The sequence below is a fragment of the Pinus tabuliformis genome, chromosome 1_2 (assembly GCF_031772625.1).
Source record: "Pinus tabuliformis cultivar Carrire ecotype Pingquan chromosome 1_2, CPIR1, whole genome shotgun sequence".
Taxonomy (NCBI): domain Eukaryota; kingdom Viridiplantae; phylum Streptophyta; class Pinopsida; order Pinales; family Pinaceae; genus Pinus; species Pinus tabuliformis.
The window spans coordinates 996,222,234-996,245,350 of record NC_142298.1 but is presented as its reverse complement, the minus strand read 5'-3'; the positions used below and the strand labels follow the sequence as shown (position 1 = coordinate 996,245,350).

The 23,117-nt window shown below is 35.3% G+C and overlaps 1 protein-coding gene across 1 annotated transcript in view; it reads right to left on the bottom strand.

Annotated features, from left to right (window-relative positions):
* Nucleotides 1-2,527, bottom strand: part of PRMT10 (protein arginine methyltransferase 10) — a 98,608-nt gene extending 96,081 nt beyond the window's left edge. The window contains exon 1 of the mRNA XM_089396369.1: nt 1,893-2,527. Within this exon, the coding sequence (XP_089252495.1) occupies nt 1,893-2,111 (219 nt within the window). The 5' untranslated portion in view covers nt 2,112-2,527. The remainder of the gene's footprint in view (nt 1-1,892) is intronic.
* Between the last annotated feature and the right edge of the window lie 20,590 nt (nt 2,528-23,117).

Below are 23,117 nucleotides of genomic sequence, written 5' to 3'. Positions count from 1 at the left end.
GAAGGTCTGTAATGTGTTATATATGGTTAAAAACCTATGTTGCACGGGGACCCATCCCCACCAAAAAATCCTGCGTACCCGACATTCCGGGGACTTTTACAGGGGTTGGGAACATCCCCAATTTTTTTGGGACTTCATTGGGGACTTCCAAAACATTCCCAATCCGTCCCAGGCAAATTTTGGGGACTTTTCGAGCACCATTTCACTGTCCCCAAAGGAAAAAAAACGGTATGTCTGACACAATTTTGACTGGGTTTACTTTGTTGTTTGGATAGCTTTCCCCAACATGTCGTCCCTTGGAAAAATTGGGGGTGCACTCTAGCCGTACCAGAAGCTCGTCTCCGCCATCCCCCCATCCCCAAAGGCAGTGCAACATAGTTAAAAACCCTCTTTTATGGCCTTATTTTGCAATTATTGATGTCTATATTTAAGATTTTGCTCCTTTTTTTAGTTTTATGTTTCTCAATAAACTAGCATTTTTATCCTTTCGGAGTAAACACTGAAAACAACTTTATTTTTCGGCAGAATATATCCCAAACGGTTTTTGGATGTTTTGATTTGGGGATATGATTGTGAAACATTTCAAGGGTGTTTCTGGGACGTTTTGTACCAGTTTCTGCACTAGAAACGTTTACAGTAGAAAACAAAGTATGAAAACAGTCTTACCAAGGGACAAAACATAACAAAATTCTAGATTATACTATGAGTGTTCGGGTTTGAAACATACTTTCAAACACATTAGCCCTATCTTACGTCACTTCTTCCTTGTATGATGCATACAACAAATGGCTAACGAAACGAAAAAATATTACCAACGGAGTATCTGTTCACTGTTGAGGTGCACGGAGTGTTAAACGTCTGGGTTCTATTCCCATTGCATCGCATGAGTTTCAAGGGGATGAGACATTTTCGAAGTCCGCACTTCGCAATGCGGCCCCTCAAAACATTCTTAGATCACTTCGGGAAAAAGTATCCATGACATGATGGTTTGGATACGGGAAATGTCCGAAAATACATTGTATTCTACCAAACATATTTGTTGACACAAAATTTGCCTTCAAAGCATGGCACCAATCCAGACTCCTCAACTCAAAATCTGAACCTCTTGCAATTAGATAAAATACAGAAAAACGAAGGCTAATTAAGAATAGTACTCGAATGACCAATGCCCCAGCGGTTAGGCAGACAGCTTAGGGAAGGGAGAGAGTGCGGTTGCAGTTGGCTTTCGGCTCCCGCCAGGAATGACAAACAGTTTCCAACCCTAACAGAAGTATAGCACCCATGCCGGACTCCTAAACTCAAAGTCTGAACCTCTTACAAATAAATAAATTACAGAAAAACGAAAAGCTAATTCAGACTAATACGCAAATGACCAATGACCCGCCAGGTAGGCAGACGGTTTAGGGAGAGGAGGAAGTACGGTTGCAGCTAGCCTTCGGCTCCTGCCGGGAATGACAAACAGTTTCCAACCCTGGCCCTGGCTATATCGGAAGATCCAAAGCACCAAAACCCCACCAATGATGGGTGGGAGGAGCCAGCTGATGAGCCTTCAACGGTGACAGAATGGGAGCCTGCCCCGGATGACCGTGATGAGCCCTCACCAGTTGATGCCATTATTCTGTAATGTCTCTGCATCAAGCTTTATGCCTTGAGGCAGCTTGGATTTTGCTACTCTGTTTCATCTTCTCAGGTGTTTTGGCGTAATACAGCCTACCTTTGAGTTTTTAACAGCTTATTGCTAGCGTTGTAGGGGCTACCGCACCCTGCTTTTTTAATTAAAATGATGTAACCAATGTTTATATATATTCAGTACCAGTTGCAATCTCACATATTACCAGCATTATATTAAAAAGCATGTTAAGGTAAAGATGATGAAGGATTCCGAAGCCTACCTTGCCTTCAAAGTGGTGCTTGTTCTCAAAGATAGCTGTGTAATAAGCATCCATCCTCACTCTGTCAGAGAGCATTTCTTTCTGGTGATATAGATACGCATAGGTGCAAAAATAATTAGCAAAATCTGCTGCCTTGTCCACCACAGCGGCTCCTCCAGCTCTGGCAGCAGGCAAAGTCCGCTGCGGCTGCTCTTCAAACCCATTTGCAGTCTGACTCATTGTGCACAAAATCAATGAAATAAGCTTTGAGGTTGTATTTATGCCCACTCAACGACTAACACAGATGCAAAAGTAAAAATCAAGAGCTCTTCACACCAAGAATCTCAGAATGAAATCTTGGTATATGATTGGATGGATATGTCCTTGAATCTAGAAAACCTCTGTGACCCAGGGTAGAGAAGAGAACCGCTGTATCAATTCGTGTGTAGAACTGGGTCTCTGTGTAGCATCCTAGCTCCGAGTCTCAGTCCCTGAGGAAAAGCAGGCTGTCAGGCCGAAGACAGCGCAAAATAAGAGAGGTATGGAACGGTGACCTAGATCATTTCGGCGTCCAACACATTGCAATCGTGGAGAGACTACGATTTTAAATACAACAAAGTTTTCTTTCTGAAAGAAAGTATATTACTTTTTTCGGGAAATTTTCTTTTCTAGCCCGCTCAAAGACTTGAGAAACGGGCAGTTGGACAAACAGCAAATAAACATTCGTCAAATTGCCCCTAATGAAACATAAATCGCAGTTTCTTTATGGGGGTTAAATTATAATTTTAATAGTGGGTTAAATTTAAATTTTTAAATAGGTTTAAGTCTCTATTTATAAAATATAAATTAGATAATTGGTATGGATTGAAGTGTGAGATATAAAATTGCCTCACAAGGAATTTAGATTTGATTGAGCTTAGGATTCCATGTGTTTGTTTGTAGCATGTTAAGCTCTATAATATCATATAACAAAAATATCTTTATGAAAGTAACTCATAGGTGTTTATTTAAAATATCTTAATCTCTAATTTAATGGTAAAATAAGAATATATAATATATAAATTTATTTAATGATAAAATACCCATCCATCGTGTAAATGTGATATATTCTCTAGTCACCGGATAAAAGTAAGATATTCTATAGAGATTCGACCTGCATACTCTAAAAGAAAAGTATTATTCTTATGAGCAATATATTAAATTTTTAGAATAATAAGCAATATATTAATTTTTTAATGAATTTGTGGTTATAATGGGAGTTGTCTATAATGCGACTTTTTGGAGATTCCGGTGACGGAATCCGGCGGAAGAAATTGAGATTAAATCATGATTTGTTGCAGTTAAAATGGTTTTTTAACTGCATATTCGGATTCAGCACCCTGAAAAACCCCTGAGACGCTTTGATTGTGCAGAAACTAGCTATCAAACTTGCGATTCCAATAAATTGCTGCCGGATTTTCACCGGAAAAACCCGCCCGAAAAGCTTTCAAAGCTTTCAAAAAGTCGCGTTATAGACAACTGCGTTATAATGACTCTAGTTTGTGATTTATTTTTATATTATAAGTAAATATTCTTTTTGATAGGTTTATTCCTTATAAATTTATAAATTATTTTTTTATAAATTAATTGTTTACTATTTTATAAATTAATTTAATTATACATAAGTATTAATTGAATTATATATTAGATATCATTTTGGGATTCAACTGCGTTAAGTAAGTCATTCACGTATGACCATGTCCATGAGAGGGGGTAGCAAGCTAAGTGGGCTTGATTGTGGGGAAAACTCCACAGTTAAGCGCGCTTGAGCCAGAGGAGTTTTGGGATGGGTGACCTCCTGGGAAGTCCTGGTTACCGGGTGCAAGCCCCGGAAGTGATGATTGATGCTATGTGATTCATTTCACTGGTTTCAATCCCACTTCTTCACCCCTGTGAGCATCACCCAATGCAATGAGTGCTAAGTGAACTATTCAAAGATCATGAGAAATTAGTCAGTTACGACTACCTCTCATGGACATGGTCATACGTGAATGACTTACTTAACGCAGTTGAATCCCAAAATGATATCTAATATAATAATGCACTGCGTAAAACCCCCATACTTAAATTCAAAAAGAGTCAAGGGATCTCTACTTGAATGGTTCATGAGGCACAATACTTGCTAAGATTTTGCAAATGGGGTAGCAAGCTAAGTGGGCTTGATTGTGGGGAAAACTCCACAGTTAAGCGCGCTTGAGCCAGAGGAGTTTTGGGATGGGTGACCTCCTGGGAAGTCCTGGTTACCAGGTGCAAGCCCCGGAAGTGATGATTGATGCTATGTGATTCATTTCACTGGTTTCAATCCCACTTCTTCACCCCTGTGAGCATCACCCAATGCAATGAGTGCTAAGTGAACTATTCAAAGATCATGAGAAATTAGTCAGTTACGACTACCTCTCATGGACATGGTCATACGTGAATGACTTACTTAACGCAGTTGAATCCCAAAATGATATCTAATATAATAATGCACTGCGTAAAACCCCCACACTTAAATTCAAAAAGAGTCAAGGGATCTCTACTTGAATGGTTCATGAGGCACAATACTTGCTAAGGTTTTGCAAATGGGGTAGCAAGCTAAGTGGGCTTGATTGTGGGGAAAACTCCACAGTTAAGCGCGCTTGAGCCAGAGGAGTTCTGGGATGGGTGACCTCCTGGGAAGTCCTGGTTACCGGGTGCAAGCCCTGGAAGTGATGATTGATGCTATGTGATTCATTTCACTGGTTTCAATCCCACTTCTTCACCCCTGTGAGCATCACCCAATGTAATGAGTGCTAAGTGAACTATTCAAAGATCATGAGAAATTAGTCAGTTACGACTACCTCTCATGGACATGGTCATACGTGAATGACTTACTTAACGCAGTTGAATCCCAAAATGATATCTAATATAATAATGCACTGCGTAAACCCCCCATACTTGAATTATATATATTATTTATAATAATTTGTATAGATTTATTTTAATTTTCTATCTATTAAATATAGAGAGTGAATAAATCAAATAGTTTAAGATGAGAATTTTTTTTTAATGCAATATTTAAAAAAAATATTTGCACTTCTAAATGTTGTATATTGAGAGATTTGATCCCTCACAACGTTTGGTAAATCAAGAGTTAAAATGAATTTATGTTGGTTCTTAATAATATTATTTATATTTATATAAACTTAAGATATATCTATATATAGATATTCTTATTTTCAATTTTATTAAAACTTTGATACATGGGGGAGAGATGTCTAATGTTCTGCAGGGACTAGTTGCCATAGTATTGGGTCCACCAAGCCACCAAAACTTCGCACATATTAAACCAATATTTAAACAAAAAATAAATAACATTAAGTGCAAATATAATTTAATTTATGTCCAAAATTTCCCCAAATATTGATTGGGCCCACAACTATCCATAAATAGTCTTTTAAATATTAAGAGTACAAAACATCTTATCCCAACTACAAAACAAATAAAACTATAAATTGTCCCAAAATGGTCGTAATCCACCAATACAAAGTACCCATCACTTCAACCCCCATTGAACTGAATTGGAGCTAAGTATCCCAATGCACATTCATACATGCACATATACAACATTAATAGATGTTAGTCATAATTATTGAGTTATTCAACAATTCAACCCACTGAGTTCAATAAATGACATCAAACCCATTAAATTCAATAAATGACATCTAACGCATTAAATTCTCCATTAAACATATCAAAGCACAAGGATCAACCATAGCAAATTCTCAGTCATTAGATTACATGTAAATCCAGAACACATTTAAATTTGAGATATTGCAATACATGTCAATCCTTGTTACCAATCAAATTCAATAGCAAAAAATAAACTATAAAAGAAGTTCAACCCTTTTTGAAATTGTATTTTAAACATTCAAATTATTCATCAACCCTGGTGACATACCATCAGAGAGAGTGCACAATATGTATTTCATTTTATTTATTTCAGTTTTTGCACTGTGTGCATTTCAGTTTTTTTAAGTTCATTGATCTTTGTTCAAGTTATTTATTGTTATTGTTCTTACTATTTTTTTTCCAAGACAACCTATATAGTATAAACTCAAGCATAGTATAAACTCATGCACAAAATATCACAAGACACCATGAAATCCACTCAAAAATTTGAACTATACAAAACATTTATCCTTGCAGGTTGCGGGTTGCCTCATGCACAAACTGTCATAGGAAACCATGAAATCCACTCAAAACATTGAACTCTACAAAACATTTATCCTTGCAGGTTGCAGGTTACCAGTAGTTACAGTTCCAATCCTATCATTCAAAAGCGAATTTAGTTGCCACCACATCAATGTAGGCTAGCATTACCCAACAGTTTATAGAGTTCACTCTCATAGATAGACACATCAACTTGGTGGCCCTTATCCATAACCAGATCCAATAGCAACATAACCAACATCATAACCAAGTCATGATCCAAATCCATAGATCATCATTCTCTTACATTTCATATTACATATCTCTTTAACTATTCTAAAACAATTATTATGCTCATATACTTTGTTTCTCAATACGAGCAATTCATTCAATGCATTGACCTGCTTGCCGAACAAAACCCAATATCTACATAGCAAAATTACATTATAGAAACCATAGTAAGGGTGCATGGAACAACTAGCATGTTCCATACTTTCAAATAAGCTTCTCTCAATTATTTTATAATTTGCTATCCAAGATTGAAATACAACATTTAGCATATATACATAAACTAAAATGGAGTTTCTCATTGCAATGGTATAAGATGATGTTATCCAAGATTGAAATACAACATTCAGCCTATATACAGACAAAACAAATCGAGTTGTTCATTGCAGTGGTATAAGATGCCTAAAAGACGGAGGGACTAAATGATGAAAAAATATATAATTACTAACCATTATAAAGCAATTGATCATGTTATATGTTGATAAAGTCAGTGTTCATGGACATGAGGTTGAAACTTTTTAAAGGAAGTTAGCAGCTCAGTAGAAGCTTTACTAAGGCAAGCTTAAATCTTCCTTCATGCCTAGAGAGTGTTATCTATAGGAATAACAATATTGGCAAACTAAGAACCATTCCCACAATTGGAGAATCACTAACCATTAGAAAGCAATTGATCGAGTTGTATGTTGGTAAAGTCAGTGTTCATGGACATGACGTTGAACCTTTTTAAAGGAAATTAGCAGCTCAATAGAACCTTTACTAAGGCAAGCCTATAGCTTCCTTCCTGCCTGGAGGGTGTTATCTATAGGAATAACAATATTGGCAAACTAAGAACCATTCCCACAATAAGAGAATTATTAACCATTAGGAAGCAAATGATTGAGATGTATGTTGGTAAAGTCAGTGTTCATCGACATGAGGTTAAACCTTTTTAAAGGAAACTAGCAGCTCAATAGAACCTTTACTAAGGCAAGCCTAGAGCTTCCTTCATGCATGGAGAGTGTTATCTATATGAATAACAATATTCGAAAACTAAGAACCATTCCCACAGTAGGAGAATCACTAACCATTATGAAGCAATTGATCGAGTTTTATGTTGGTGAAGTCAATGTTCATGGACATGACACTAGAGCTTTTTAAAGGAAATTAGCAACTTAATAGAAGCTTCACTAAGGCAATCCTAGAGCTTCCTTCATGCATGGAGAGTGTTATCTATAGGAATAACAATATTAGAAAACTAAGAACCATTCCCACAATAGGATAATCACTAACCATTAGAAAACAATTGATCAAGTTTTATGTTAGTAAAGTTAGTATTCATGGACATGAGGCTGAACCTTTTTAAAGGAAATTGGCAGCTCAATATAACCTTTATTAAGGCAAGCCTGGAGCTTTCATCTTGCCTGGAGATTGTTATCTATAGGAACAACAATATTGGAAATCTAAGAACCATTCCTACAATATGAGAATCACTAATCATTAGAAAGCAATTGATCGAGTTTTATGTTGGTAAAGTCAGCGTTCATGCACGAGGTTGAACCTTTTTAATGGAAATTAACAGCTCAATAGAACATTTAAGGCAAGCAATTTATCAAAAACATTTACTAATATAATTGAAGACATACAACCAATTCTAGGTAAATTTCAACACACTCGCAGTAATTTTCCAAGTGCAAATATAGTCATAGTATTTTAAGTGGAAAAACAAGTCATAAAAACTGTAATAGCCCTGGTGAAAAGTTCATGTAATACAAGTTAATAAAGGCAAAATAAGACCACAGTTAAGGGACACTTATTCCAGGCTGAATGTTGGGCAAATATATTCTAGTGGGCATCACTGGATGTGTGTTTTGGCTAAGGAAAATTGGCAAAGGGTAAGTCAAAGGCATTAAAAGGCAAAAAGGCATTTTTGGCACATTTATTTATGAAAATAAAGGAAATTAGGAGAAAAGGAAGGTAAAAGGTCACAAGTTGCATGTGAGGAGGAAATTGAAGGAAAATAATGGAAAATGAAGAAAATAGAGGTCTCACTCATAAAAAGGCTTATGAGGATCAGTTCATGACTTTTGTCAAGTTCAAGTTTGGAACTCTCTCATTATTCTCTCTCACTCACTCTTGGTCACTTAGAGTTTTCTTGGAGCACTCTAGTTTGGAGCAAGGAAAGGAAAAGCAAGCAAAGGAAAGGAAGGCAAGCAAGGAACAAGGAAAGGAAAGCAAGATCAAGCAACTTCAGAAAGAATACTTGCAGGTAACCTTTTGCATTTATGATTTCCTAGCTGGTTTGGACATGCATGGCGGTGTATGGTTCTCTTTCTGTGTGTGGCATGGTCTTATCGGGTTATGACAGTGGTTTTTAGCTCAGCCTTGCCTTTTTTCCGGATGCCACGGTATATTGGGATGTTTATTTCGGTTCTAGAACTTTGGAATTACCGGATAGATTTCGGAATCTAGGGTGGAGGTGGTCTCAAGGTTCATTCCCAAAGGCCTAGGACTCCCTTGACTGGTTTTGGCGAGATACATGGTAAAGCTTGAGGGAGCAATCTCGATTTAGGGCCTAGTGATCTGAGTTTGGATTGTGGTAAAGCATGAGAGACAAGGAGACGGAAAATTCCTCAAGGATAGTGATGGATTTTGGATGGCATTCCAAGTTTTGTTCGGTTGTGATCGGAGCACCGGTTTGGGTGTGATCACGGTTGTATGAGGATGGAGGTGGTTTGGTGGTTCTTGGGTTGGTTGTTCTATGAGATCCCACATTCATGCTTGGAATATGGCACGGGGGTGACTAGCTGAAAGAGAGATTTTGTTCAGCCATGTTTATGGTCAAGTGGTACGTGGAAGTCCCGATCCTGGTCTGGTTTGCCTATGATTAATAAAATTTAAGTTCTCTTACTTTTTCATTGATTTATAAGTGGATTTAATTGTTGTCATGTCTCTGATATTTATATGGTTTTATGTTGGTTATAAGCATGGTTGAATGGTTGGTTCATGTCATGTTTATTTCATATATTTACTTGTAACTATTAAATGGATGGATGCAAGACCTAATTGATGATGTAGTAGTTCAAGGGAGAAGGAGGTGATCCTTCTAGTTATGTTTCATAATTTGTTTCAGCCATTTATGCTTTGTCTTATATCCTAGACCTGTAGGTTGCATTGATGCCAAGTGTTTGACAGAATGTCAGTCCCGGTTAGGATGCTCAGACCTAGTCCTGAGGGCAATTTTTTATTGATCAGCATGGTTATCATGTTCTTAACGATTTCTGAAAGTTACAACAAGTTCTAGGCAAAGGACAGGATTCTAGGCTAGAAAAGTGGCTCAAATCCTAGGGTCGTTGGCACAACACTGGCAATTCTAGACTATAGTCGCTGGCAGGCAGGCCTTTAAGAGTGACTTTAGGTTGTTGGTCACTCCCTTGTCCATAGCATGAGAGAGGCTGAGGCCTAAGAGCTATAAAATAGCAGTGGGACCCAGGGACAGGCTATCTAAGTTGTTCACTTGTCTCTAGAGGGGTCTGTTGATGATGTTGGATGATTGTGTGTGATGTTTCGTCGATTCCACTTCCTTAAGGTGACATAGGAGGTTGAATTGGATCATAGTAGCCTCTCTTCTCATGTTTACCCCGGTTGGCATGGTTACTTTGGGTAGACTTGGGAGGGAGTGGTACAAAAAACATGTACTGATATATTTGAAGACATACAACAAATTCCTTTTGTAGATTTGATTTTTCAAGGATACTATAAAAAAGGCATATGTATGAAAATTTGTTAAGCTACTACTGTTTTTAGTTGTGAATTATGTCTCTATTCTAATCCATGTTTTTGCAAATTCTTTATTGAAATCTCCTATAAATTCTGAATAAGCTAACATGTTGTTAATTATCTGTAGGAAAGTATAAACACTCATAGTCTGTAGGAATGCAAAATTTAAACCTTTATATAAGCCTATGTAATATATTATCGTTAACTAAATGCATGTAATCAATCTGGAGGTAGTTGCATCTATGACAAGATGTAATTATGTTGCTTGTACAAGGAGAAGTGGCAAGCAAGTGAACAGGGGTGCCTAGTTGTGATGCACTTCATCAGATGAGGACAGGGTTGATCATGTGAATGTGAACAATGTTGTTGAGGATGGCCATGCAACAGAATATGATGTTGTCCCACCATCAACCACAAAGCCACTATCGACCACAATCCAAGGTGTGAGTTCAACTAAGAAGATCAATGTTATAAGAGGTTGGACAAAAGAAGGCATGTTAGTTGTAATTGATGATATAGAGTTTAATGGATATTCAGTCCGGGCATCTACAAAAAATCATGGTATTACTCCATGAATAATACATTACTTGATAAATGGGCTCACTCGTTCAAAACATAGAGGGCCTCTTACCATTATGACTGAAGAGGAGGAGGGCGAGGTGGTTGAGTGGTGTAAGGAAATGGCCCAATTGGGACATGGGCTAGAATTGATACAACCCAAATCCACAATTTCTCAAATCTATCAGGGGAGGCCAAACTCGTTCAGAGATAGGTTTCCTGGTAAATCATGGTGGTTTAGGTTTAAAAAAAGCATTTAGACCTTGTACTGCATACAACCGAGACAGAGATTTAAATATACATTCTTACGCTCCATACCATATATGGAACCGTGCTGAAACAAGTTTACAGGTAGGAATGAATTGTGGCATGCAGGTATTTGCCAAAAGAGGGAGTCAAAATATGCCAAAGGTTGCATGCATGGTTGCACATCCCCATGCATGGATGACTAAAGAATTTTTCTTTGAATTGTCTTTGTCACTTTACTGCATCTATACTAGGTGGTGTCTCACCTTAGAACATACACCTTTTGGTTTTAGATAGCCATGGAAGCCACACCATTGTGCAAACAATTGAGGAGACTAACAATTTAGGCATCACCCTATTAACATTGCCTGCTCATACAACTAACGGATTGCAACCCCTTGTTGTCAATGTGTTTGGGCCTTTCAAGAACTATTTCAGGTTAGAGCGCGCTTCATGGATGACAAAGAATCCAGGGGTTGAGGTGAAAAGGTTTAAGCTAGCAAAGTTTGCAAGTAAATCCTTTAAAAGGGCTCTCACACCATCAAATATCAAGGTTGGCTTTAGGATGATTGGAATCAGGCCACTGAATTATGATGCTCTTATGCATGATACTGGTTGCAGCAAGGCATTTCACGTGGATGGTCAAGAAGAAGTGGATGAATAGAAAGATGCAATTGCAACTGATAATATCATCTCCCTCTCTCAAGGACACTTCTATGGTGATGATGATAAATATGTAAGTGAAACACAGTATAATCATGAACCAATTGAAGCACATGCAACTTCTGCATGTGATATTCTTAATGACTTTTGTTACATGGATTTTTCATGAATGCGGACAAAGGTGAATTCCCTAGATCTAGTCGCCTAATCTAGAACAACATAAAACAAAAAGATTCAAGTTCCCCTTAGAGAAATTAGAGTATGGGAAAGAATCCTACATGGAATTTGTAGCAAGCCTTTATTTCCTCCTTGCTTGTAAGCTCCAATTCTATCTCCAAGTGTTCTAATTAAAATTTGCACACATGACTAAAACAAGCAAATGATCCACAACATCGACGTAGCATAATCTAAAATCTTTATTCAATGAATCAACATGGCATTAAAATACATGAGTGTAAACATAACACAATAAATATAGGAAAACAAAATACTCTTTGTATTAACAAATATAGGAGAGAGTTTACAATCATAAATAGAAGCTGACTTTGTAGATGCCTCCCCAAGTTTACTTATCCTTCCTTGTCACAACGCACACCTCAACATCAACCCTAATGCATGAATATGGTGACTCCTTTAGGCTCAAAGCAACAACATGAAGGCACTTTCATTCTCCAAAATCCAACCCAGACCTTATGGGAGGCAGTAAATTTATAGGAGTGTGGTAGTTTAGGAATTATTATCCAATTACCAATCTAGGCTTGAGATCCACTTAAGAGGGCAAGATGAGCACAAGTGATAGGAGATAAGGTCTCCAAGATAGGATTTGAGCTCTCTATCCATGGAAAATAGTTAAAACTACCTTGGAAGCTTATAGAAGAGGAAGCTTTGGAATTTTTTTTCCTCAAATTTTTAGAATTAGCGCACCTGTAGAAGGGATCAACAAGTGCTGATCAGCACTGGCTAATAGGCATGCAACACGCGTTGAACACAGGTGGTTAAGGATGCAAGGTGCATTGGGGCTAAAAACAATGTTTTTGATCTAATTGTCCCAGAAACTCAGACTATTTGGAGAAGTGATGCTTAGGGCTTTATGAAGGGGTTATGAAAAAGTGTTCTAGGATATTGATTTGGTTTGCAGGCCTATTGTGTTGATGTGACAAAATGGCTTGTAACAACTTTGTTGTTCATGCAATTGGCAATGAGAATGTGGTTGAAAATGACATTGTTGATATTGCACTAGGAAACAACAATGACCAATTGATTTTGCCAAGCCAAGTAACCCCACCGTCATGGTTGGGAAAATCCATGATGAATATGAACAAACATAATGCTTAAGAACCAATGGAAAAAGCATGAACATGCCTTCATAACCAATAAAATTGAACAATGAAATTGTTCATTTTTGTGTGGACAATGGATCATTGGAAGAACATAGTGCACATAATGAGGAATCGGATGAAGATAACAATATAGTTCAATCAAATATCCCAAGTATTGGAAGGAAAGTGTTAAGCAATGACATGCAAGTGTTAGGGAAGGAGTAGTTACTTGGTTAGTTCATAAAGCTACTAGTAGAGAGAGTGTTAATGAAAAGAAAGCAAGGAACACTAGGTAGTCTTCACTTAGGCCGAAGTTCACAATTACTCACCTCAGAAGACTATATAAAATGATAGAAAAAATAAGGATTTAGGCAAGGAAAAGAAGGCAACAAGGTTTGTTAAAACACAACTTTGAGTAAAGGAAATGCTTGAAATAGAGAAAGTAAGGCAAGAGAAGGACCATATAAAAACAATTGGCAAAGCAGGAAAAGGAATCAAGAGGCTCAATAAACGCTTCAAAAAGAACAAGGGATGACAATGATTCAAGAACAGTTAATGAAACCAGGATGATGTCAGAAACATGGGACCATATTGCAGATAATACACCATTATTCCAAGACCTCATAAACATCCAAGTCCCTCGCTATCAAAATGGGGGTTTTCCCACTTGCTATATTCCTACCGGTGTTGGTGTTAATCCTATGTATGATTATCAAACACTTCAACTTAATGCAGAGGTTAGTAGCGCAATTGTGAGCTATGGGTACTCAATTCCTCCATGGCGACAAGGGGTGAATTGGACTGAAGCACATAACAACAAACTAACACATCCTAATCAACCATTATTAGGTAGGCCAACCTACTTGGCTCAAGCAAGCAACTCAACAAGTTTGGGCACTGAATATTCTCGAGGTCATCAAACACAGGGGTGGTATATGTTTTTTATTGTAAGCACATTAAGATGTGGATTTTGGATGGATTACCTCTTTTCATTATTACATGAGGATTTTGGATTATAACCTAGGTCATTTTATTTCATACTATTTGGGGCATTGTAATCAAAAGCCATTTTAGAAGCAACATTCATAGTCTATTAGAATGGAGAAATCCTAGTTGAGAATGAAAATGGAATTTTTGTTCTGCCTTTACATACCAAATGATTTACAACAATGGATTTTTCTGTGAGTTGTTAAATAAATGAAAAATGAGGGAATAATGAAATCTTGAACAACTCACTTCTTATAATTTGAAAACTCCATAAAACAGTGAACAATAATAGTAAATAATAACCATAATAGTAATAGTAAACTGTAAGTGTAACCATGAGTAGGTTTTAACATGGTTAGAGGCCCATTAGCCCAACTCCCTAGCTCTTAAAAAATGAACAATAACAGTAAACAATGACTAGTAATAATAAACAATAACTATAACAGTAACAATAAACAATAACCATAACAATAACAATAAATAGTTACCATAACCATGAGTGGGTCTTAACATGGCTAGAGGTCCATTAGCCCAATGCCTTGTCTCTTACATGGATGGGTGGCTTATGAGTGGATAATGGTCCTATGTGAAGATTTCCCCTTATTTGGCTTATATGTGGACCTCTGAAGACAAATTGACATCATAGAGGCTTCTACATAAATGTGATAGTTTGGAGCATCATATGAAATTTAATTTCAATACTTCATGATTCGAAATAATTCATGAATCACACAAATTTACAAATTGTATTACATAATCACCACACCACTATTATTTGAAAGACATCAAAGCTAATACATTACTAGGATGCAGTTTGCTTTCATTTTACAAGTTGGTTGTTCAGGTTCAGTATCCCTCTAATGCATCCATGCCAAAGTTTATTTTTTTATTTTTTTTGTAAATAAGTATCAATATATTTCATTCTCAAAATAAGATATACATCAGAAGAACATGCCAAAAGTTGGTCAGAACCAGATTGAGGAGCACATTAGTTCACATTGTTGCCCATAACGATAAACGCACTTGACAAAGGTAAGTACATCAAACAACACAAATTTGTGCTCTCTATGATGCATTTTCCAAAAGTAGTGCCAACCTTCCACGCAACATTGCAACGACGCCGAAAGAAGCACAAAATATATGTATGTCTGCCAACACAAGACACACACAACATTGCAATAGTGCCAAAAGAAACACAAAATAGACTTATTTACACCAGTACCATACAGACACACAACATTGCAAATTCAACCTTCCACACAACATTGCAACAGTTCCAAAAGAAACACGAAATAGACTTATTTACACTAGCACCAAACAGACACACAACATTGCAACGGTTCCAAAAGAAACACGAAATAGACTTGTGATGCCCAGCACCAGACACACATTTTTCTCTAGAACCAATACCATACAAACCCCAATTTAACCCCAAATACACCCCAATACAAACGCCAATTTAACCAAATATAAAGATGAGATTCCATTTGAGTTTTATCATTAGCCTCTCCAGTTTGGAATTTCTTGTGGACTTGGGGTTTATTTCCAAATAATTAATGTACACCAACCAAATCAATGACAACATATCCTGAGATTTTTAACCAAGGATGTGACCAATTTCTCATCCAATATTGCAAGAATCCAACTAAAAGAAGCAACAGAACAAAAACCCTCATAAAATTTACAAAAACCTTGGTAAATTTTACAAAAACCTTGATAAAATTTACAAAAACCCTGGTAAAACTTACAAAAAATCCTGATAAAATTTACAAAAACCCTTGTAAAATTTAATAGTGCAAGAATCCAACTGAAAGAAGTAACATAACGAAAACCCTGATAAAAATTACGAAAACCCTCGTAGAATTTACAATAAAACTTGATAAAAATTTACAAAAACCCTGGTAAAACTTACAAAAACCTTTGTAAAACTTACAAAAACCCTACGATAATCATGCTAAGCGGATTTCTGACTATCCACAAATAGGAAAATACAAATAGAATGAGCACATTTCATAAAAGCACTGAATGGACTACAATTCCGAGCATATGGATTGAATGCGTTGACAAACACAAAGTTTTAGTTGGTAGGATTAAAAATCCTACCGGACAGCCATTGACGAAGACACTGAGCAACACAAACGTTGTTGCATCAATGTTGAAGATCCCAACATCTCCCCATACCTAACTTGCAACAAAAATCGAGCTTACTTGCAGCACAAAGCATAAAGGTCTCAAACAAATTGCAAAAAACCCATCAACCCAAGTGAAATTCAAGGAAAAATGAGTGTCAAGTGAACTTACCCTCATGAAAACCCATTGGAGCGTGAAACCTATATATCCACCATTGAACTAACTGAAATCTTGCAAAGGTTCGAAAGTAGACAAATCTGCCAAGCGCTGGTGCGCCACGGGCATGGAGCAATAGTCCATGAAAGGTTAAACCCTAAACCACAACTGGTTAAATCCTAAATCCTCCACAAACCAATTCTCACAACAAAGACAACAGTGTAGTGCAATGACTAGGCATCAGGTGAATAACATCAGGACGTCGAGCGAACAACAGTCTAGGCAACAGAACGCCCACACACTAGCCTTAAACAAAATAGCATTGGCTTCCAGACAACTTTATTTAAAAACCCTAAACCGTTGCTCAAAGCTCTTTAATCGAGGAAACGTTTAATTGCCCACCCATATATATATATATATATATATATATATATATATATATATATAGTGAGTTTGACATTTTTCTTTCACATATTTTATAAGTTTTTCAACTTAATTTTTTAATGTGATATGCATAACATTGATTATATATATAGAGAGAGAATGAGAGATAAAGTTTAATGTGAGTGTTGAGTTTTTTAATGTTTATGAAGTAAATTTTAATATAAAGTTCTGAAATATCATGGTTGCAAATGTGAATCATTTTTTTTTAATGTATACGGTACAATGGATCTTAATTCATGGCTATACATAGTCTAACTAATATACTACTTCGCCTTTTTTAGGGCACACTTTTCTAGTTACTTTTGCCCAAAATCGAGTAAAAGAGTTAAGAATCATAAGTTTAAGTTGTTTAATATGCAAAAGTTGTTTCGGGTTTTTATATTCTTTCATATTTCTCTATATCAAAATATTCTTATTTTTAATTATATTTTATTAATTAAATTTGTTAAATTTTTATAGTTTATTAATTATATGTTATCATTTCCAACCCATAGGGGTGACTTAATTGTCAATTGTTGTGTTATGAAGTATGATGTAAAACATGACATTCAATATTCAAATCCTTTGTGATTCAAGCCAACCCGAATATATATATATATATATATATATATATATATATATATATATATATATATCACAAAAATGAATTATTATTATTATTTTTTTTTTTCTAAATTAAGACTACTGCTATATTAAGGAAAAGAAAATATGTACAGAGGTTTACTTTCTGCGAGGAGGCCGAAGCCAGTCCTCAAGCTTAAGCAGCTTTAACCGTATCATGAGACAGAGTCCATTATAGTTCTTGGACTTCATACAATCTAGACCCAAAATGACAGAGACTTCATATTCACTGGCCTGACATAGCCATTTTACATTATGAACCATTAAACAGAAATAGCAAATTGCTGAAGCCTGAGGCTTACAGCAAAGGCCTGACCCAGAAACATAAAAAGGACTCCAAAAACACAACATGAAATGCAGTATCATGACAGTAAGAAAAACTAAAACAGAGCACCCGTGACTTAGACTGGCTGGTTGGATGTGGCCTCCTGCCTTCCAGTATCTGGGCTTGGCGTGCCGAGCCAGATCACCGACTCGTCCTCGTTCTGAAGTGGGTGTCCCTGAACTGGCGAAGCACGAACATTGAAGACCTCCACCTCCATATTTGAATTGGGCGGTGGCATGACCTCGTGTACAGAGGCGGCGGGACCGGTAATGCCCTGTCTTGGAGCACAGGAGCTGTAAACGTTCATCTCCACATTGGAATTGGGCAGCGGCTGGACCTCTTGCACAGAGGCTTCATAGCCCGAAGTTTCCTGAATTGCTTGCTGGGCTGCGTGTCGATGAGTGCGATACACCAAACCTTCCATATCAGCCAGGAGGATATCGCTGTCTTGGACAATTTCCACTGTGGGGGAGCTGGAATTAGACCGGCCAGGCTCTTCTTCAGAGATGAAGACTGTAAAGGTGACCACCACTTCAGGGCGAACAAGGCGGCTAGGAAATCGGAATCTGAAGGTCTGGTAGGTGCCCTGTGGAAGGAGACACTCCTGCTCCGAACTAGAGGATGAGGGTGGCTCTACAGCAATTGGCGCAATTGGGTGTAAATCGTCCAGAATCACGCGGGTGCCAGACCTTCCTCCACGCCTAGGAACCCCTCTACTGCGCGGCATGGCTTGAAGGATAAGCACGACCAAACACTCAGCGAGCCCTTGAGAATTTGCAGACAGGTTGCCTTCACTCAGTGCACTGAAAGTAACAATAGAATGGTTCTGCGCTGTGACTAGCGTTTCAAGAGCCATAAAATACTTAACCTGCAGTTTCAACACGGGGGAAAGGCTTTGGGCCTTTCTCCCCTTTCGCATCAGAGCCTGGATTGCCATGCTCGGCATTAATGCAGTGTCCTCCCTCTTTTGCCGCAGACCAAGAATAATAAACCTTTGCATTAACTCTAAGAGCTCTGTACAGGCTGCCTTGTACAGGCGTCGGCGTTCTCTTCCGCCTACAGGTGTCATGGCGCATGCCATGGTGAGGGGCTAGTAAAGACACCCGCATCCGGGTATTATTTAAATTTATTTTGACGTGATATGCATATTATGATTTTTTATAGAATTTTTTTTTGTAATTTTATTAATAAAAATAAAATTACAGTATAACAAATTGAATTGATTTATTATTTTATTATTTTTTACTTTTTATTATTTTTTTAATTGAATTGACATTTAAATGTTTACACTCATTTGCAACCACTATAACATCTCTCACATCTTCCAAATAATATCAACTTTATGTACATCTTATAATATATAATGATATCACATTAATGGAAATAATAGTAAATTCAATTATATTTGTTATTTACATATCTCTAACTATGTTAATTTTATATAAATCTTAAAATATATTATGATAATATGTTAAAGAAAATAGGGGTAGGAGGTGGAGGGGTACTCTATGGCCCCGAGGTGGACAAAGTGTTTAGGCATTCATGGGGTCTTGGTCATATCACAAATAATCAAGCAAATATACATTATTTATACCACGGACTTTTGTTGGCCAAAAAACATCAAGTGGACACACTTACAGTTATGGGAGATTCTCTCATAATCCCGCAACACCTGTTCAAAGGCTCCCTCCCAAAGGAGAAATCTATGGAAAACATCATCAAAATAATTAGGAAAATTGCAGAAGATATCCCATCAAAAACATGTTTCCATGTTCGAAGATACTTCAAAAGAGAAGCAAACAAGTATATTGACGATGGATGTAAATTGAAGATAAGTGAACTAAAAATTAATGGCCAGATCAAGCTTGTTATAATTCCCTAATGGTGGATGAATTATATTAAAAAAAGTCCCTAGCAGTGTTATGTGTTGTAAATTTTGCATTTAGTTGGGGCTATTTTGTAAGATATTCACCTACAAAACCCCTCTTTTTGTTGCTCAAAAATATTTTCCTCAAGGAAATCATATATTCCTATCAGAAAGGAGAAAACAATTGGAAAAAATGATGAATTAGCCCTGTAATTCTTGATGTATTTGCTATGAACCATGTGTAGAACTATATAATACAAGTACTATGTGTGTGTGTGTGTAAAACAACGAATTTAAATAAGCATTAACATAAATTTATTTTTAGCTGATTCAGGTTTTGCTCGTTTTGGAGGAATCTTCCATGACATTTATGGGCAACTAATGTTTATATTCACAGATAGTATGGGACATTCAAGTAACAATGCAACCGAATATGGAGCTTTAGATATTGGGCTTGTTATCACATCATTGCAAGCCTTCTCTAGGCTCATCGTAAAGGGTGATTCTCAACTGGTCATCTTAAGAATAAATAAATTGATCAGTGGAGCTTCTCCAAAAAAAAATTGTCATAGCTAGAGATTAGAAAAATATATCACACAAATTAACAATATGGTACTAGTCGTTATTCCCTCTCACATCAAGAGAACATGCAATAAGGTAGTGGACCTTCTGGCCAACTTGGGATGCAACAAAATTCACCTTCATCTTTCGACAAGCTAGAATAATCACTTATAGAAGGACTAGAGACTGGAACTTATCAATCTAATAAGCAAAGATCGAGAAACCACGCTAGGGGTGGAAGAACATGAAGAATTTGCTTGCATTAAGGAGCAACTGTGCAACAAACCAAATTCTATACCTCCAATCAATCCAGTCATTCCAGGCACTATTAATACTTCCATGTCCTCTTCACGGTTTCAATTAACTTATGGTTTTTTTACTTCACTTCGAATTTACCAAAACCACGACATAATGTATTGTCTAATGAAGTCTTGGTTAATAGACCCGTTTATCTGTATATGGTTACTATATGGACATTTGAGATAAAAAGACATTAACTTTTGTCATTGATCTAGTTTCCAATTTAGTAAACCACGACAAAAGGATTTTGACATTATGTAATCTGGTTTAATAAAAAGAAACTTATTTAAAAATAATAATAATAATAATAATTTAAAATTATTTTGGTGAGAAGCACTCTACACTCCAATATTGAGGAGATGTTGTACTAGCAAGTAACATAAAATGTTAGATAAAAAACAATAATACTAAAATATAATGCCTACACAATTAAAAAAGTAATAAAAATAATAAATTTATTCAATTCAACTTGTTATATTGTAATTTTATTTTTGTAAACAATTTATTACACCTACTGCAGGCATGGTATAACACATTCTATCTCGCCTTTGATTGGGTATTAATTTGTCTTTGACAAAAAAATTATGACGCTTATCCATAATTTAACATTATGAATTCATTTTTTATTTTTTTTTATTCTATTATTTCTATTTTGATGAATTATAATTGTTTTCATAATATTTTCAATTTAAGGTGACATGTTAATATATATATATGTATATGTATATGTATATGTATATGTATATATGTATATATGTATATAGTAAGCTTGATAAGACTACATCTTCATCATGTCCAACTTCTCACCTCGATCGGGGGATAGCACAAGATTTGAATCCAAGACTTTTGGTTCGATGAGACTTCATTTCCACAACCATTGCCAATTGAGCTACCCCAAGCAGACAAGGTGACTTGTTATTATATTAAAAATATATTTTAATAAATTTAATTGTAGACAATTATATATATTAATAAAAATAAAACACAATATTTTAATATAAAGAATATTAGTTAAATATATTTTTAATTTTTTGTAATGGCATTCAGCAATACAATATTTTATTAGTTGTTTTATTTTTGTAATGAAAGCTTTGTCTTTGTTGTTTTTTTGTTTCATTAAGCTAAACAGAGATGCTAGCTACTATGTAGCACTTGGATTGCAGATTTCTGTGGTTTGGTTTTTTATAATCTGAACTCAGATAATCCACAGTTTTCATTCTTTCTTTGTCGACGTTTCGAGTCTAGACCAAGACTCATCATCAGGACTTGATTTACAAAGGAGAGAGAAATGAGATGATAAATAGGGTTGAGGCTGAATTGTCAAGAATGAGAGCCGACTAGTTACATGCTTGAATGAACAGGATTATTTTTATTTTTATTTTTATTTATTTATTTATCTTTTTTATCTATCTAATATATATATATATATTTTAATTTCATTTATTATTTATTATTTAAGGGTAATTATTATAGTTATATATTAGTTTTCTTTTAAGTGAATAGTTTTTGCAATAAGTTTTTTATTTATAAATGATGATTTTGTTTTAATTATTAGTAATTTTATTTAATTATGATATATCATAATTTGTTAGAAGGTTTATAAGGGAATTGTATTAAAGGATTTCAATATGTTAATGTTTTTTTTTTTTTTTTTTTTTTTTTTTTTTTAAATTAAAGTTATTATTTTTTTTTTTTATTATACATGAAAATATTTATTTTCTTGATTAATAAGAATTTCAATTAATAATATTATAAACAAATTTTGGTTTAAAAAATCATAATATACATATCACATTAATATAAATTTAAATAATAATGATTCATGTTCATAACCAAGATATTTCATAACATATAACTAATAACATATAGAAACTTAATAAATTTAATTAATAAGCATATAATTAAAAACAAAAACATTTATACAAATGTGAAATACATATAAAATATAATTATAATTATAAATATAGATCCATTCCTCCATATAAATTAAAATAATGATTCATATTTGTAATGACTATATTTTCATAGCTTAATTTATTCATATATAGTAAGTTTGGTAGGACTACATGGTTGACCAAAAAAATGCGGCTTATCCATAGTTTAACATTAGGAATTCAATTTTTTGTTCTTTATTATTATTATTTAAATTTATTTTTTTCGAAGTGATTGGTTAAGGTCTTATTTTTTTTCCGAAGGTGGTAAAACCTATCAACTCAGGTGTCAAACCAACAGTGAGGACAGCCATCTCTGGCTGCTTATGAGGTCTTATTATGGGCTCTTTGGTAACTTCCATTTATGTTATTTACTAATTTTTTTGTTGTTAGATTTATTTCCTTTTTTTCTTCTTCATGAATTCTAGTTTTTTCTCCATATTTTCAATTTAAAATAAGTTATGATTATATTAAAAACAAATTTTAGTAAATTTGATATATATATATATATATATATATATATATATATATATATATATATATATTAAAGTGTATATATGTTAAAATAAACAATATTAGTTAATCATGTTTCTTAAATTTTGGCGATGGCATTCAACAATACAATATTTAATGAGTTGTTTTATTTTTGTGATGAAATCTTTGTCTTTATTATGTTTTAGTTTAATTAAGTTATATTTAAGCTACAATATGTATTATTACAATTTTTAAAATAAAAAATAAGCCCCCGATCGGGGTGGTTAATATGATGAGACGGGAAGGCAGTACAGGGACGCGGGGTGGCAATTATGAACCACCTTACAGCAGGAGCTCGTGGCAGGTGGAAGACAAGGTAGGTGGACTGGGCATCATGTTAAATTGCAG